This window comes from Pituophis catenifer, unplaced genomic scaffold (genome assembly GCF_029215685.1).
Source record: "Pituophis catenifer annectens isolate HBS135680 unplaced genomic scaffold, rPitCat1.0.hap2 SCAF_3, whole genome shotgun sequence".
Classification (NCBI taxonomy): Eukaryota; Metazoa; Chordata; class Lepidosauria; order Squamata; family Colubridae; genus Pituophis; species Pituophis catenifer.
In genome coordinates this window covers 25,505,994-25,524,592 of record NW_027256883.1, presented here as the reverse complement: position 1 = coordinate 25,524,592, position 18,599 = coordinate 25,505,994, and the positions used below count along the sequence as shown (strand labels likewise).

The 18,599-nt window shown below is 35.9% G+C and overlaps 1 protein-coding gene and 1 long non-coding RNA gene across 4 annotated transcripts in view; one reads left to right on the top strand and one right to left on the bottom strand.

Moving 5' to 3' along the window:
* The first annotated feature begins 163 nt into the window (after positions 1-163).
* LOC139314658 (uncharacterized) lies at positions 164-12,291 on the top strand. 2 transcript variants are annotated; one of them, XR_011600202.1, is made up of 5 exons: positions 164-815; positions 1,599-1,731; positions 2,584-2,666; positions 10,161-10,339; positions 11,995-12,291. It is a non-coding gene; the product is annotated as an uncharacterized lncRNA (long non-coding RNA). The 2 variants fall into 2 exon arrangements; XR_011600203.1 differs by lacking the exons at positions 10,161-10,339; positions 11,995-12,291 and adding an exon at positions 8,749-8,851.
* UBR5 (ubiquitin protein ligase E3 component n-recognin 5) overlaps positions 5,905-18,599 on the bottom strand; it is an 83,301-nt gene continuing 70,606 nt past the window's right edge. For both annotated transcript variants that reach the window (XM_070940403.1, XM_070940404.1), the window contains exons 46-59: positions 17,873-17,993; positions 17,690-17,788; positions 15,432-15,675; positions 14,147-14,261; positions 13,885-14,029; positions 12,985-13,115; positions 12,392-12,452; positions 11,178-11,353; positions 10,907-10,991; positions 10,134-10,289; positions 9,836-9,949; positions 9,176-9,320; positions 8,732-8,817; positions 5,905-7,747 (exon numbers count right to left, since the gene is read on the bottom strand). In XM_070940403.1, coding sequence (XP_070796504.1) covers positions 7,535-7,747; positions 8,732-8,817; positions 9,176-9,320; positions 9,836-9,949; positions 10,134-10,289; positions 10,907-10,991; positions 11,178-11,353; positions 12,392-12,452; positions 12,985-13,115; positions 13,885-14,029; positions 14,147-14,261; positions 15,432-15,675; positions 17,690-17,788; positions 17,873-17,993 — 1,891 coding nt within the window. In that variant the 3' untranslated portion in view covers positions 5,905-7,534. The remainder of the gene's footprint in view (positions 7,748-8,731; positions 8,818-9,175; positions 9,321-9,835; positions 9,950-10,133; positions 10,290-10,906; positions 10,992-11,177; positions 11,354-12,391; positions 12,453-12,984; positions 13,116-13,884; positions 14,030-14,146; positions 14,262-15,431; positions 15,676-17,689; positions 17,789-17,872; positions 17,994-18,599) is intronic.

Here is an 18,599-nt window from a genome sequence, read left to right as displayed (position 1 = left end):
CTGATATCCTGCGGTCGGGAGGAAGCACGCGGATGCCTGCAGTGTTGGGGATTGTTGTTAATGTAGTAGTGGCGGGGGCGGGGGGGCGTCCTTGCAAAATGGCTGGAGGTTGGAGAGGGGGGCTGCTATTCATAAAATGGCTGCCAGAAGCCCGTAAGCAGATACAAAATAAATAATGCTTTATCAGCATCCTGCTTGATCCTCCTTGTGCCTCTTCCAAAAATGACCTTTTAAAAGAAGGGGGTATTGGTGGCCCAGACCTGTTCTTGCAAATCAAGATGATGCTGGAATCTTTGCTTCCACTTGCATTTGTGGCCGCCGTTGCATTTGATTTGAAACTTTTTAAATGTAAAAAGGTGAGAGGGCAGGGACCTAGAGGGAGACACTCATGTTGGTGTCCAGAAGCATTGGACTGGAGGAGGGCTTCACTAGCAGCAACAAAAGACACATGGAGTCACCAGTCCCATTGCAAAGTCTTAAATCTTCCGTGTCAAACAGCAGAAAGTCTTGGCTTGACCATGAGGCTCAGACAGCTGGTTTAGGATTTTGAAAAATGATGTAAAATGTTTCTATACTACTGTGTTTTTCTTGCCAGAGAGTGTATCTGGGATTTACCACTTCAACTATACAATAAGTAAGATACAAATGTGCCTCCAAATACTGTTTGCTGGGAAACATCAGGCTTACTTATCTCATAGTGGTTTATGCAGTTTTTCCACTATTGGAAAAGGCAGATGATGTCTGTTAGGAAATTTCCCATTGGATCTGGAATGCTGTGAATTCTTGGGTCATGGATCATAAACTCATTATACAAGGTGGGAAGTAGTATTTGCAAACACTTAAGAATCATCCAAAAGTTTCACTAAAATTTAAATCATTTATTTAAACCAGAGTATTTTTGCTATGCATTGTATATGTCTTGAAATATCTGACGGTATACTGTTGCAATGACGCTTGTCTGTTGTGTTCTATTCCTTCTGTAGAGTTCAATATGTACAACTAATCCAGCATAGCTATATTTCTGTGTATGGAAAGTATGGTCTGCCACTGCATTAATTTCCTTCCCTTTCATTTACCTAATAATGTCTTACTTTTTACAAAAAGTAAACAAAGGTGAAGGGCATAGGGAGGGACCTTGAAGGACAGGAGGAAGAGCCACTGTTGAGGCAAAAATGAAACAAATGTGGCATATCCCATTCCAATAAATAAATAAAATTATAAATGTATTTGAGCAAACATCTCAAATGGAATTCTTCCTAATTCACATAAAGGATAAAGTGAGGAATGGGGGAAGCACATTTGGACTTGAAAGATTATGATACTTATAAGGGTTACAATAAAGATAATTAGCTGTGTATGGCATTGGTTTCTTAGTCTGATCTACCTTTTAAGTAGTTCATGAAATCATCAGATCATAAAATACATGCACATGATGCAAGATTTATATATTCCCTTAAAAGCATATTGTTATTTCTTTAAAATGTAGACAGTAAGAAGAGTAACTTTGAAAGAGAGGGAAGTTATTCCTTACCAAAGCAGTGAGAAGTAAAAAGACTTAAGTCTAAACAAAGGAAGAATGTGAAAATGTCTTTTGGCAGGTTTCATGCTTTGATATCTTGCTCTGTGATAAGCAAAGAATATGCACCTGAATCTCTTTCAATTGAAGGTCCTGGGAAGGAAAGAATTTTCAAAGGAAGTTTACCAAGATGTGCAAGCTTTTTCTTCTCCTAGGTATGGCAGTTGGTATGATGGGGGTTGAGACGAGCCATTTGATATGGGAAATGCACCAGGCTAGAAACCTGGAGTTTGTAGTTCTTGTTCTACATTAAGCCTAAAGCAGCTGGTAGCCTTGGGTCAGTCCTAGGAAGCAGGCAATGACAAGCCACTTCTGAAATTTTGCCAAAAATACTGCAGGGACTAGTCCAGGAAGTCAGCAGAAGGCACTCCCAAAAAAGTTTAGATGTTACTTCTCAAATAGAGATTTTAGTGCAATCCTATGTGTATTTGCTCTGGTCAATTTCTGCCATGTTTCTAAGTGTCGCTTCCTAAAAATGTATCTGGAATTTGCTCCTGAGAGTGATACTCAGCCATTTAGATGCTGTTAAAGGGGAATTGGAAAAGTTAAGGGACAACTAGACTATCAGCTGCTATTAATCTTGATGACTGTTTAACTGCCTGGTCTCAAAAGGCCTTTAAATACAGCTACCAGAGAATAATAATAGGAAAAACAGATCATATTTGCTTCTGAGTTTCCTGAATACATTTGTCTATTGAATATAACAGGGGTCCCCAAACCCTGGTCCACGGCCCTCCAGGAATCAGGCTGTGCAAGGGAGTGAAGCCCCATCCGCACACATGCAGGATCCAGGCAGCATGAAACTATGCCTCCCCCTTCCGGGTTTGTGGAAAAACCACCAGAAGTACCATGTTTCCCCGAAAAGACCCTGTCTTATATTTTTTTGAACCCTGAAATAAGTGTTTGGCCTTATTGCCATGTGTTCAAAAGCCCGATTGGGCTTATTATCAGGGGATGACTTATTTTGGGGGAAACGGTATCAATCTCAGCTGTATTTTTCTCTATAGGCGCCCATTCTTGAGGACTATTCTGCAGTCTTCAATACACATCCCAATGGTTACTTCTGGATTTCACTTGTAATCTCCTTTATGTAAGTATGCCTCAGTATTGGTGTCCCCCCCCAACTTATTCTCTATGGAGAGTATCTTTTTAATTTTTTAAAACATGTATTGGCTTTGAACACATTCTATGGTGCTCAGTCATCACGACATGGTGCAGGGCTGAATGGATACGGCTTTTTTAGAGTTGGGATTTTTCTAATGCAAATCGGTATTTATCTCAATTTATTTTATAGGGCAACTGGATTTTAAATTAAATTTTAAAAAATCCTGTGCAATTGTCCTGTGTTGTGGGCCACCAGCGGCCAGCGAGCTGGCAGCAGAGTCAGACAGTGAGGAGGTTGGGGAGGAATTTGGGCTAGTCCTGGGGGCTGGGGAAAGCTCAAATGAGGGCTCTGCATCGGAGGCAGAGACGGGGCCAAGGACATCTGATAGTTATGTGCAGCCTCCAGAGGCTGACAGTAGCAAGGCAGAACAACAGTGGGAGCCTGTTCCCAGTGTGTACATGTGCAGAGCTGCCAGAAGACGGGAACAATTAAGAAAACAGGGTTGACTTGGGAGTAAGGCTTGGAGATGATTAGCCTCTCCCATAAGACATAAAAGAGAAGCGAATGGGACATGAGTTTTTGCAGGAAGCAATTAGTTCATCTGGCCAATTCAAGATTTGAAAATTCTGTTCGTGACTCTGTGCCAAGTTTGGCCTTGCCCTGTGCCTGGAAATTAGCTCTCTGGCAGTGTTCCATGTGAGATAGGTGGGTGTTGGTAACCTTCCTCTGAAAGACTGTTTATCAAGCCTTGCGGACTGTAAATGAAAGTAATTTACAGTCGTATAAATAAAAGAGGTTTTGCAGGACTAAGATTGTGCTTTAAACTTTCTAAGGAAGCCTAGGTCACAACATCCTGTACCTTTCATAATCTTCCTCCCCCCCAACATGTATGCATGTGAAACAGTATACATGTGCCAGAAGTCCCAAAACAGGTTGAGGCTAGATTAAAAATTAGTATTGAGTAATTGCAGATTGCATGATTATCTCCATTTTATCCCTATCAAAACCATCCTGTAAGGATGGTTGGGTTGAGCAAGAGTGACTCTCCCAGTTATTCAATAAATTTCTAGGAGGGATTTAAGCCGAGATGTCTCCAATCTTAGTCAGAACAGCTTCAATCTCTACATCACACTGAATGAGAGCCCAGACATAGGCACGTCTTCAAACATCCTGACATACTTAGAAGAGAAAAAAAAGAGCTTTCCTTATTATCCAGAAGAGACGACAGCTCTGTAAAACAGTTGTAGCCTTACAGACAAAAACCTTTTCTTATTGTAAAGAAACATAGCATGCAAAGAACTATAACTGTAAAAAGTATGTCTCTATTGCTACAATTAAGAGCTTTCAGAGGCTTAAACACCTTATTTTGCTTATCTGGTCAGTCTATTTCTATTTGGATTCCTTGGAAAATTGGGAGTAAAGCATTTATTTTTATCAGACTAAAAAAACTATTTGAACTAAGTAAAATAGATGGGCTAATGATGACATGAAGTAAGTGAGGCTACTTTTAAAGACTATTTAATAGGTATAGTTCAATTAAGATATAACCACTAAACCAGGGGTGAAATCCAGCAGGTTCTGACAGGTTCTGAAGAACCGGTAGTGGAAATTTTGAGCAGTTCGGAGAACCGGCAATTACCACCTCTGGCTGGGCCCGAATTGGATGGGAATGGAGATTTTACAATATCCTTCCCCTGCCATGCCCACCAAGCCATGCCCACAGAACCTGTAGTAAAAAAATTTGGATCTCACCACTGCACTAAACTAACTAGGAATTGGAAACCCTAACACAAATTTCATCAGCAATAACATGCTTTTTTAGTGCCTAGCCTGCTGCTTGAACAATTCAAGTATTGGTTTACTCATAAAGCATAACAAAACTTAGGATATAGTGTCTAAAGGATTACCTACAAACTAGTTTGATGGCTGATCTTCAGCTGCCTTCATCTTCTGAAATTTTAACTGGAACAAGTGGCAGCACTCATGCTATCTCTGACAGTTTTACATGTATGCCATGCTAAACGTATACATAATGCTAAAAACCAGATTCAAGAAGACTTTTTAATTGTTCATAAATCTGCATAGGTTTCACCATTTCATATTTTGTTTCTTGCAAAAATAAAAAGCTGTGGTGCTAATTAACAGATGTACAGAATAACCTTGAGTTGTCTTCTCAAATTAACATTAATCCAAAAGGCTAAAATGTGGGCAATATAAAGTAAGCAATTCTGCATGTACCATAATTTTTTGGGACACACATCATTTCTTGTACTTATTTGGGTTGATTTCATAGTTGGTGATTACCCAGTTACCAAAATACATCTTGTTACAAGACTGAGGTTCCATGGATCAAGAAAGTCCCAAAGGACTTTAAAGGGTTACCATAGCAACTCAATTGTCATGATTTCAAGCCCATTCAGCTCAGTAGCTTCTGAGGGAAAAAAGTAACCAAAATCCAGCTTTTAAAAGAATATGATTATCAAAAGTTAGATAAAATTCAAGACACTATTGGAAAACTTTCCTATTATTTTTCTTGCCATATATTTAAAAGAAACTAATTTAAGCCACACAGTAATGCGGTGTACAATTTTAATAAGCATTTCTTATTAAAAGCTTGATAATGTTCAAATATACAGAGAAAAGCTATTTATATAGCTACATACACATTTTGAGTCAATGACTACAACATTAATCATTCTAGCTTTCCCCTTGGCATTAGAGTAACAACAAAGTATTGTTTATGTACATGTGTGTGTGTACACACACACACACACGCTATTGTATAGGCCTTATGAATTTTTGTAATGTATTTTGCTGTGACTGTTGTAAAACAATTGTGTTATATACAGAGCTATACATATAACATAGGGATATGCTAGATATACACAGGTTATATATAACAATATTTTACAATATACACAGCCTTTCCTAAAAGGGCTTCGGAGAATATTACCTTTATTATGCCTCAACTCTTCTGTGAGGTAGGTAGCATTTTTTAAATTACAGAATGCAAGAGGCTCAGACATTATGAAACTTGCTATAAGCCAAGTAGCAAATTCAAAAACAGAACCTGAATTCTATGCCAAACATGAAAAACTTCATCCTTATCCTTAAAAGGGCTGTCATTCAGAAAGAATGATTTCATCAAAATGTGCAAGGGGAAAAAATGAAGCACCTGCTATTTAATTTTTTTAAAATTGAGTAAGCCTGGCACAGTCAGCTCTTAAGAGAACAGTCTTCAGTCTTTATTTAAAAGAGGTTACAGTTAGGATTTACACTGCTAGAGTGCCTGCCAAAACAATAGATACTCTACAGAAGCAGGTTGTTATTTTCAAGCTAAGGCAGAAAGAGGCGTGAAAGTTGTTGGCATAGAGAAAGAGAAGAGGTGGTCCATTTTGGCAGAAATTCAGGCAAGTTCTTAATGATGTGCAATCCCCCCCCCCCGCCAAAACCCCACAGAAAAAAGAGTTAACAAATTATAAGGAATTCCTGACTATGAGATGGTAAGCGTAAAATAACAAAGAATCTTCCCCTTTCCTACAATATGTTAGTGTTCAACTAAGTAGGATCTTAATATACTGAAATGTTATGCACTAAAATGCTTTAATAAAAATAGCATTTTGTATGTGCACCACAATGCATTTGGCAAACATTTTTGTGCTGAGTAAGCAATATCTGATGAAAAGATTATACTTTGTTGGATCAGGCCATCTTTAACTTTTCTGCTAACTGTAAAATGCAGACTGAACTGCTTCTATTTTAACTGAAGAGGAAGAGTAGTTCTATTCACTTACAAATAACTTAATAGATAACTGTGGTGTGCAGTAGCAACTAAAATATACAGGTCACATAAATAAAAACTATTTTTTTCAGTATGACTGTAATTTATTAAAAACTGTAACAAGATACTTAAAAAAGGCTAGATACAAAAGTAGTTAAGCTGCTCACGAACATTAAATTTTTTTTTTCAAAATGTACCTTCAAATAATCATGATCTTATAAACATTTTACAGTTACCAGGTAGTGCCCAGGCTGAAAATTTAACCAGCTTGAGACACAGCAGAACAAGTGTCTGGATTTGAGCTGGAGGTATAAGCCTCCTAACTGACTGCTCAAAGAAAGAGGGATACAAAATGTTGATTGTAAACGATTAAATACTGTGCATTGGCTTCCTTCTTACGTACAAAAAGAATCTCACTAAGGTTATACAGACTACATGCAAAACATTAATGGTGGTATTTATTGTGCCAGAGTCCAGTGCAAGCAGACAAAATTGCAATGGCAGTGGTTTTTGTAAGCAAACGTGAATGATTTCAACTCTTAGCTCTAACTGGCAAGAACTTTTTACAAGTTCAATATACATGATGCACAACTGCAGCCAACCACAAACTTAAACACCATTTTTCTTTAAAAAAAAAAAAGTTAAAATAAACCACAGGACATACTTCATCTTTTATTTTGAAATTTCCTATTCCCTCTATACAAGCACCTTTGCTGAAACACTTTCCAGAAAGGCAGCAGTGAATTTTTTTTTAAGAACATTTGACATATTTCCACCCCTTTTGCAAAAAGTTAAATCACAGTGTAATTTATATTGTTCTGCTGTCATCTTTGGCTGGATTTGACCAAGAAGTTAATGACTAGCAAATGATCACAATCTAACATCGCCAGTGCTTCTTCAGCCCTTAGGTTGCCAACTTTGTTTGGGAATGTTGCATTTTATCATTGCAGTACCAGCAACAGGAGGGGGCATGACAGCATTAACTTTCATAAACTTTTATGGACAAATGGAAACTCTACAAAAAATCTAGCTAGTAATAATTATACAGCAATACACACTTTTTTTTAATAGTCTACACAAAACCAAAATTTTTGGTCTTAATGGCGAGTAGTAACTTCTGTTTAAGAATCTGTTTAGAAGAATAAAGTGGAACATAAAGGCGCGATATACATGTGTTTGCTGTAGGAAGGTGTTGATCATCTGGTGGTCTTATTGTGATGGATGGCATAGGCTGAAATCCTTCTTCACTAGCAGGTAATGATGGGCTAGATGTCCAAAAGTAAACCTAAGGGCCGTTAAAAAAATGTGTTAATCCTTCACTAAATAAATTCATATCCAATTTTGATATTAATCATTCCATATCCTGTAACAAATATAAATGGATAGTATCTTGCAAACAACACATATTTTTATATGAACAATTTTTCACCTATCTCACTTTCTGTTAATATTTCTGTTCTAACCCCAAGATCTGAATACAGTGACATTAAAATGAACACCTACCAATTTCTTAACATATTTAATTTTAACAAAGATTTGTGTCAAATCGCTTTTCTTAAAAACTCTTTACTGGTAAACATTCAAGTAATAAGGGTAATATTCAGGTGAAAATGCCTTATATGTGCTGAATGTCCTTTTCCACCTGTTGTACTTTTTTATGTTGATTAAAGGTTTCCATAATTTAAGTTAAATGTACTTAACTGGAACTATAGGAACTATACAGTCTTAGGAAGGAGACCCATCATTTCATTAATGTTCCTTAGGATCTGATTCTTAATATTACTTTTGATTTCCACAAATGATGGAATTTGTATTCATATGGTGAATGCATAACATTCTAGCAAATTTACTGCCACACTGAACTATTATTTTTTGTGAGCAACAACTAATCTCTAGAGACCTGGCCTGGACAAAAGTGGGAAGCAAAACATCTACGTTCTAAATATTTTCAAGGATTTGTCATTTATTTGTCATTTACATTTTTTTCACTTTCCATGGAAAATTCTATGTCATATCTCAAATAGCTATTCAAAATCCCTCACTTTCAAAAGTTTGCAATGTAATCTCAGGACTTTATATTAAAGAAATTCTAAACCCGAAGTATATGGGATATAAGCCAACATGAGAAAAAAATTGGACAATAATATGTAAGTGTATGTTTTACAATAATATGTTAAAAAAACACATTTTTTAACTTTTCAGAGCATTAAAGGAATTTAACAATTAGATACTCAAAGGGTATGCTCCAAGGAAAAGAAATAATACTTACTAAATCTTGCCTTTCAGTCATACTCATCTTCTCTACTATGGACCAAAACCATCGTTTAAACTGCAGAAGTTTCTCAGCATTTTCTCCTATTCAAAATGAAATAAAAGAATATTAAAAGCAGATACCCCATAGTATTACTTTCAAAAGTGAATTCATGGAAATACTTGAAATATAGTAATCGTGTATTAAATCCTACTGAAATAGTATGATTCAATAGCACTACTCTTTAGTTGGTCAGTAATACAATGTTCATTATAAATTACATTTTGCATTAAGCAAATGATCAAGTCTCAAATTTTCAAAAAATCCAAAAATCTTATACAACAGTTTATACAACATTGGATAACCCTTTATAACTTATAAAACATTTTATTTTTAATCAGTATGCAAAGAAGCTGATCATAATTTTATTATGGTGCAACCTATAATCAAAATATATTATACCTGACTCATCATTGAAAGAAGTAAAGCTGATTAGCATCTGCACATTAACTTCACCACATCCATTGACTAGAAGCCTGAAATCTTCTGCTGTCAAGTCTTCTAATGAATTCTTTGGGAGTACATCCAACAGACCCTTCCTCATTGCCTGAGAAAGCCACCAGAAATAGAATTTTAGCACTCAAAAGCACACTGCTGGGTTACAATGCAATTCAAGATTCCTTGCTGTTGTTCTAAGCCTCAAGAGAGCTACTCTGGGAAACTGGGCTCACAGAGAAGCAGAATATTAGTTATCACAAGTTTTGGTTCAGCTATCAAGGCCAATCAAATTTAACTGAGAATAAGTACAATTTTTTTCCAGAAACAGTATAGCAGAAAAATGAAGAATCAAATGGGAAGTTGGCAGATTTGTTCACCCTTATTCATAACTGGATCAGGAGGAAGAACAGTATTAACTATGCTAATTCTAAATTTCACACAGTTATACTGCTGAATACTAAGAGAAGTATTTCTGCGACAGATTTTCTGAATATTTTATGAAACGTGATATTTCATGGATGGCTTAAAAGTTTGTATCTATCCATTCAACACGATATTTCTTTACAGATTACAGAACAATACTAAGAAAAAGGGCATCAAATTCCAAGATTTCACATCACTTACATGTAGAGGTTGTTCTGCAACTACTAACATTCTATGTTCTGCATATTTACGGACATATTCATACACATTTTGAGGAGTGACTGGTATATTTACACCGTTGGAAATAAGTTCAACCTAGAAAAACAATGCAACACAGAATTATTTTTAAAATATTATTAAAGGCTTCGTAACCATCACTTATTCACAACTCCCCTTAGTCTTGCTTACATTTGTCACTAAAATTACTGACGTATCTATTGATGTTAACATTAAAAGAGATTCTGAGGAAGTAACATTAACCACATTAATTTAGGCCTACCTGTCCTCCACCTTCCTCTTTGCACAGGTCTATCGCAAAAGCTAAGTCCATTGCTGCAAAAACTGCATCAGCATCTGTGCTTTGGGAAGCGAGGATGAGTTGCCGTAAACTCTCATACATAACCGGATCAAAAAAGGCAAAATCATGCCAGTTAACCTGAAAATAAAAAGTAATCATTCAACATTTACTCACATTCCATTCTACAGGTAAGCTTATTGTTGGGATTTTTATAAGATTTTACAACTAATATTCTCATATCTATTTTAAGAATAATAGTGTATGAACATTTCCACTACCTGATCAAGAAGTTAAATAAATCACAATACAAACACAAAAGGTAAAGATATATGGGCATGGGTTAGTTCTCAGACTAAATGTTACATCTAGTTTGGGCTTATGACCAACTGAGCTTGTGACCCCCAGCAGACTAAAATTGGAATTCTACTTTGTTTTGAAAATAATGGCTTATTTTAGTTGTTCGATGAAATTTCTGCTCAGAAGATTATGAATGAAAGATTTAGGAGACAAGCTATAATGATCTACCAAAAAAAAAAAAAATCACTTGATATCTTATTTGTAGTTCTGCATTATACCCAGAAAGGAGTTTTTTGAAATATTATTACCTTTATCCAGAAAAGTATCCAACATTAAGGAAGGGAACAAACATTTTAAATAGAAGGATGGAGGTCATGGGAGCAATGCCCTACATTTTTAGCTGAATACAAATTTCATCAAATAATGCAGCAGTCCTATGCTAAATCATTAAGGCTTACCTTTCTGCCAAGAAGAACTTTTATTACATGTCGATTTAATGTAATCGGACATAGTTCATTTTGCAGCAAGCACAACCCTAGAATTCTGAAAATCAGTAGAAAGCAGTTAATATTTTAAGAGCAATATCAAAATAGAAGTATTAAGAAACGAAAGAGTAATTATTATTAAATTTTGGTTGAAAATCCCAATCTTATTACATTTACTGTCATATATACATTCCGTATTGTTTTTCTCTCTGAAAGCAATTCACTCATCTAGAGGATATTTTACCTGCCAATATTTCTAAAGCAATTCAGTCTGGCTTCTGTATTTTTGCCTGGCCTCGGTGTATAAAAACCACGTTTTCCAGGTTGATAAAACAATGGTGCGTTATCATCACCATCATCTGTATCATCTAATTCCATGTCCACGACGCTACGACTAGAACCATGTCGTTTTCTATTTTCCTTTTGAAAAGAAACACACAACAGAAATAAAAACTGTTTGTAACAACTGACTTCTTTAGTACTGAACTGTATATTCAAAATATGCCATTCAAAAAGGTGATTTAAACAAATGCTAATTTAATAATATACATCTATGTAGGTATCTAGCAAGTTTCTAAAATATGGACTCTGCTTTAAGTTTTGTGTGTGTCATCTCTTCAAACAAATAAAAACTAAAAGGAATAGTCTAATTTCTTTCTAACAACTAGTTTCCAGATATGCAAAAAAAAAAAAAAAGGTTTAGGCTTCTACTCTCTTATCAATTCAACATAAGGAAAGAACAAAGGAACAGTAATTTGTAAAGAGGTAGCATGCAAAACACTCTGAAATGAAACTAAGAAGAAAAATGTTGTCTGAATGAGTTCACTACATATTCAACCCAGAGACTATTTTTCATCTTAACACAGAAAACAGCTAATCTTATGCCACCTGTTTTCCTAGGTATAAGACTAAGATGAATAAATGAAACCATTGCTGGGCAACTTGTTACAAATACTCATTTAGCGATCATGAATATGATAAGAAACTTGATAATTAAGCATTAACTAATTGAAATGTCAATTGTGCTTATAATTTTATTTCAGTTTTCCTTTGTTTTATAGATCTACAAAGGTTCTAAATGTGAGGACTGATCATCAAGTTAATTTTTCATCACTGCCAAAATGTGAATGGTCCCTAAATGATGCAATCACTAAATGAGGACTAGCTGTATGATCAATTTCCATGACTAAATTGAGGCTGTAAATTACAAGAGCAAGTTGCAATAATATGCTGCAATGTAGTCTCTCTTGTTCAGAACTCCAACTGCCATGGTGGCTTCATGGAATTTGAGAGATTCTTTTATAGTTGTTATTTAATTTGATGACTCTGGGAATTCATATGATTTCTGGTCTTGTGTATGTGAGTAAAAGAATCTTCTTGGTAAATGAATTTCTCTATTTTAGATATTTTACTTTAAACAGTAAATTAATAAAGGCATTGTCTACAGATGTTTCTTACTTGTACTTTATCAGAAGAATCCAACAAGCCAAGGTCTAGAATGCTGTCAGCTCCATTCTCCCTTTGAAAAGAATAAAAACCAATTACATTGAGCCAATATAATGTTTACAGATAGAGGATAGTAAAGCAGCAATCAGCAGAAACTGCACTATTCACATTCCTCTGTTGGATTTCAATGCATTACTTATCACACCTATAGTGCATTCTCCATTTCTTGCAGAAATTTTAAAGACCCCACTTGGAATCTCTGAAACAGATTGTGAACAAATGTTGCCCTTTCTGCACTTGTGTTACACACTGCACCCAAGTACATAACAAGAAGAGTTTGTGTCACAATATATATTACATCATTTTTGCATGCTGTGGATGCACCTTATGATAGAATAAAAGAGCCCCTTCCACTATCAAAAAGATCCAAAATTTTGTGTAATAGCAGATGTTATGTCCAAAATTTGGGATGAATTTTCAGCCATTTGTTTATAAATATGGAGGAGGTAAGCTAGATACCTTGGCTTCTTTAGGAACTCAGAAGCTAATCATTACCATAGTTGAAATTCACATGCATATTTTAATTCTCATGAATATTAAATTACCTCCCATGTGCAATGATGAGCTCCATAGCCTCATCCACTCTTGCTCGAAGGGAATCTTCACTTGCTAGTAGCAAAAGCAGCTGTGCAGGTGACAATTCCAATAGCATGCCTGTAATCTTGCTTGCAAATGCCTAAAAAGATGTAGATTTATATTTATTTTCCAATGTTTTACACTTTTTCCCTCTACCTAATTATTATCCTAGATAGGCAGAAAAAAATCTGTCTGCTTCCCAATATGTTAAAATTATGGGTAGAGAAGCAGATGAAAAAAAGGATGGGATTTGGTTCCAGGAAATTTCTATTCCAGACATAGGAAGGGCAAATCCAGATAGTAAAATATAATTTATTCTGAATTCAAATAATATGGAAAATGTGGAAGGATTATTTTTCTGGGGTTTTTCCCAATCACAAAAAACAGCCCAATAAGCAAATTAATCTAACAGATTCAGACTCAGAACAAATTCTGTTCCAGCCTTGGATTTTTTTTCTAGTTATCTATCAATGCTTCTGTATTTAGGTTTGCTTGTTTCCAGTTTCAGCTTACAGCCATCCTTCTCAGCCCTTCTGATTTTTTGTTGCAGCAATAATTAAAACAATTCCCTTCAGATTTCCAACTGGAACCTTTTCCAAGGACGCAAGCCACAAACAGTCACAATGCTAATTAAAATCTACCAGTCTATTCTGTTCTTAAGATACAGCAATATTCACAAGTTCCATACTAACTCAGAAATTTATTTTAATGGGAGGCTTTTTCAAACTTAATAGCCATTACCCTGGCATTCAGAAAAAAGGATGGCAGGTAGGTTGGTATGGGAGTGATCTTGGGTAAGACTAGAATATTTTCTAAAAAAAAAAAAAAAAAAAATAATGCCCTCCCGAAGTAGAGAGACCCAGGCTCACAGGTTGCATTGCTTGTACACGGGGATAAAGTCTTTCACCCAGGGCCTGTCTATGTGCTGGAAGAGGATCAGGGTCATCACTAGGATTTCCTTCAGATGCAGGTCGAAAAGGTCTGGTGTCAATGGACAGCTGCCTCCTAAAATCCCTTTAAAACACACACACACAAACGTTCTTTATCAGAAATGATTGTTGTTCCCCACACAACCAAGGTATTGAATTGAAATTCTCTGAGCAAAATTTATATGTTAGGGGGACAACTTACCTGTCTCTGTCTCTTCGAGAACCAGTTCGCAACCCACTACTGTTTCTCCTCATTTCTCTCTCCCGCTCCCTTTCTCGATCTCTCTCCCCTCTGTTCCGTAATCTCTGCATTAAACCTGAAGAGACAATCAAATTTGTATAGAGTTTTTCCTATAAGAATTATAACTAATACAAAGAATCATGAACTGTGAGATCTATCACTGAGGAAGAAGAATACAAAAATTAAGTTTGGAAGCTTTCTACAAAAGATTTAAGAACTGATGCAATAACACTTTTTCCATTCAATTTTACCTCACCATTCTAAGCAACATTTTAGAAGATTTTTATCCTAGTTCAAAAAATATAATATACTGCAGGAGAAAATGTGAAGATATGCCAACCTTATTTGTGACTCCTTCCTTGCTTCAAAGTGTCATTGGTTCTCAAGGCCTTTACAATATAGTTAGTCCTCAACTTATGACCACAACTGGGGCCAGAATTTCTGTTGCTAAGCAAGGTTAAGTTAATCATGCCCAATTTTACAACCTTTTTCGCCATGGTTGTTAACCAATCACTGCAGATGTTAAGTGAATCGTGTTTTTGTTATACGAATCTGGCTTTTCCCATTGACTTTGTCTCTGGGAAGCCAGCTGGGAAGGTCACAAATGGCAATCACACAGCGCTGGGATGCTGCAACTGTTGCAACTACATGCCAGTTGCCAAGCACCCAAATTTTTATTATGTGACTGTGACGATGCTGTGACAGTTAAAATGTGAGGACTGGCTACATTTTCCAATGCCACTCTAACTTCAAACAATTTCTAAATGAATGGTAGGCCCAAGTACTATAGAATATATTCTATAGAAATATAGAATACGTATATTTTCCTACATAAGATTGTTTCTTTTTCCTTATTCTTCCTTTGGTATTTCTTCTATGCTGAATTTGGTATTTCTTCTATGCTGAATGTTATTAATAAATCTCTTAGCAGCAGAGGGGTGCCCCTTTTATTCCAAAACAATACGCATGAAATATGGGGAAATTCTGACAATTTCTTCCTATTTTCTATATTTAGTAACTTTCTTTTCGGACCGATTGTGCAGAAAACTGCATTCTATTCTATTGTTCTATGTGTGCACATAGAACAATTGTATCAAGGGTGCGGAACAATATTGCTATGCAATTTAGACCCTTAATTTGACCATTAAAAACATCTTACTAGACTACAGCATAACTTTTTGTCCTTCTCTTTGCCAAATGCAAACATCTTAAATAACTTACAAAACATATTATTTGGGATACCTACTTGTATGTGTCCCCTTGTTGGCATTTTGAATACAATCTAGATTTGGCAGTTTCTCATTTGACAAAAAGGCTTGTGCAATAGCAGTATAAAAGCTTCGTGCCACACCACTGCCTTCTCCTGGTTCATCCTTAAATGTAACCTTTACCCTGTGGACAGCCATTGGAGTGGTAGCACATCTTCGACCAAAGTGATTGTTGAGCTGCCTCATTGTTTGCTGAATCAGAAGGTCTCTATCCCGATCAACCTAGCAGACATATCAGAATAAGAGCTTAAACCTCAAACACTAGTGTTATATGGCTACCCTCCCTCTCAAAGTCTGCCCAATAATATCTCTTAGCAGCAGCATTTAACCAATTATTCAGAAAGTTGATATGACTGTAGTAAGAATGACCAGCTATCCATGAGCTGTTTCAGTAAAAGAATCAGAGGAATATGGGTTAGAAGATCACTAAGGCGGTATCAGATTCAAAATGATATTAAAACTGTAACATTAGTACTGTTTCAGTATTTTTCCTTAATATAAAAAGTCATGTAGTACAATAATAAATATCATCATGTCAAGAAATTTTATTTTAAAATATTAGAAATCAGTGCTATTAAGGCTGAACAACAAATTTCCTTAGCTTAGGATCTCCCGAGATACCATTTAGCAAAATCAATGAAGGAAATATAATAAAAACTGCATTTCCCAAATCCATCTAACTGATTCTCAACTGAGACTGTCATATATTGATTAAATTACTCTGATTTACTATGTACGTGTAGTTTGAACTTTTTGGATAGCTTGGTCCTTCCAAAATCTATAGCTGGGAATCAATTATAATTTTATTTATTTATTTCTATCCTGCCTTTATTATTTTAACAAATAATTCATATATCCAACACACTTTCCTCCTCCTATTTTTCCCACAACAATCCTGTGAGGTGAATTGGGCTGAGAGAGAGTGAGTAGTCCAAGGTCATCCAGCAACTTTAATGGCAAAGGAAGGACTAGTACTCAGAGTCTCCCACTTTCTAGCCTGATGCCTTAACCACTAGATCAAACTGGCTCTCTATTCCCAGCAGATCTGAAATCTGGAAGTAGCACAGAACAAAGTGGCTCAGCTACTATAGTGAATACCATACATGAACTACATTACACCAATTTTATCTAAACTGTTCTGGTTTCCAAGAAGATACTGGTCCATTCCAAAGTATTAGCAGTGATATTTAAAGCTCCAAATAAATTGGGGTTTTGATATTCAAGTCAGCAATTCTCTCTATATGTACACGACTCAATAGCTGGCCAAGTAAGCTCTCCTTTGCTTCTCACTATTGAGAGCTATGTATGTATTATATGGAAATGGGAGAAATGGACTCCTTGACTGTAGCATTATTGTTCTAGAAGGTTCAGCCAAGTCCTAATATTGGCTGTTATACCATCTGGCAATTTAGCTAATCTTAGGGTTTCCTGATAGTAGCTTAATGGTGTCTTGATATTGTTGACTGGAATCTCTTGATGAAATGCAAAATACGGCTTGAGAAGTTTATACTTATTTGTTTTATTCATTGTCCACCTTCCTCAGAGTTTCTAATTTAATTAGCATCCTAACCAATTTTTAGTACTGTGAAAAATACAGACACACAGCCCTACAAAACCAGAATTCATCTAGTCTCAATGGCCTTACAATCAACAGTATATCATCTCACTGACTTAAACTGGCTTTCAACTATATTTCTGATGGCTAGATAACTGTTTTATTGTCTTTGAACATAAATAGTATTTTAGTCTATCAAGTTTTTATTTAAAAATTAATAATTTTACAACTTTTATTGGTATTTTTTTCTGATATACAGAACTTTTATATACATGTGTAGTTTGTGATACAAATCCCCCCCCCACCCCCCAATTCTTTTTCTAACACATTTTTTCTTTGGCTTTAATACTGACTGTGTCTGTGCATATGCAGATTACTTACTTCCAAATAAAAAAAAAAAACCAAACCCAGATGTTTGTGGACTCCATTCAATACCACTTTCCATAATGTGGCGGAATCCATTATAGCAGATCTTACTTATTAATTCACACAGAAATCTGGCAGATTTCTTTTACTTCCCTGGAGTCTACCGATTCTGAAATCTATTCTGTCACTTCTTCTGAAACGATTTTAGATGGTTAGATCAATTTTATACCCTAAATGCTGAAATGAAAAACAGGATATTTCACTACATGTCATCTTTTAAATCAAACTAAAATAAGAAAAGATCAATTTCATTACCTCTAATGTTAAATCCCTAGACTGCTGATTTCTCAGCTTTTCCATTTCTCTGCGGAATTTTGATTCCTTCACTTCAAAACCACCTAATTCAGTCAAGATCTACAAAGATAATGTATGCATTAATAGAAGAAAAATCCCACAATACAACCAAGTGGCCCTTTAATTGACAAAACAAAAACATACCGATCCAGGTTCTGCTCCTACATCTTCCATGAATACTCTCCCAAATAACTCTAGAGAAAGACGCCAACGTCCAAGCAGCATATCATGAGAAATCACCATTCCCATGAAGCTACATTGTGGCCTGTGAAACAAAAATACAAACAACAAATCAAAAACGCAATCACTTTTATATACCCCCAAATTCTTGCCTATCTAGCACGATAAATGTTTATCCTACAAGTCAGATCAAGGTGTGTTCTAACATAAGCAAGAAAATGAATTAATATTCAAGAAATTACTATTCCTGCCACCCAATTCAATGGCAAACTAAGCTGCAATTCAAAATTGCTTGCCAAATCAAACCCGAATTTGTGGAGAGTGTCTTGTTGAAAATTCAAACAGTTCTTTTAAATTTTGCTTCCAAAGCCCATTCTAAAAATTGTGTTCTTAGCATTATTATTTAAAAAGGAAGCAAACCATTTAATTGTGTCGACAAGAAAGAGAACAAACTGGGTAGGGAGCCTGTTTTATATTAATGATTATCTGTTGGCAACTGTTGTGGTCCGCCAGCAGCCTGCGGAGCTGGCAGCGGAGTCGAACAGTGATGAGGCTGAGGAAGAACATGGGCCAGTCCTGGAGGATGGGGAAGGCATGGATGAGAGCTCTGCGTTGGAGGCAGAGATGGGGCCAGGGCCCATCAGGGAGTGATGCACGGACTTTGGAGCCTCCAGAGGCTGACAGTAGAGAG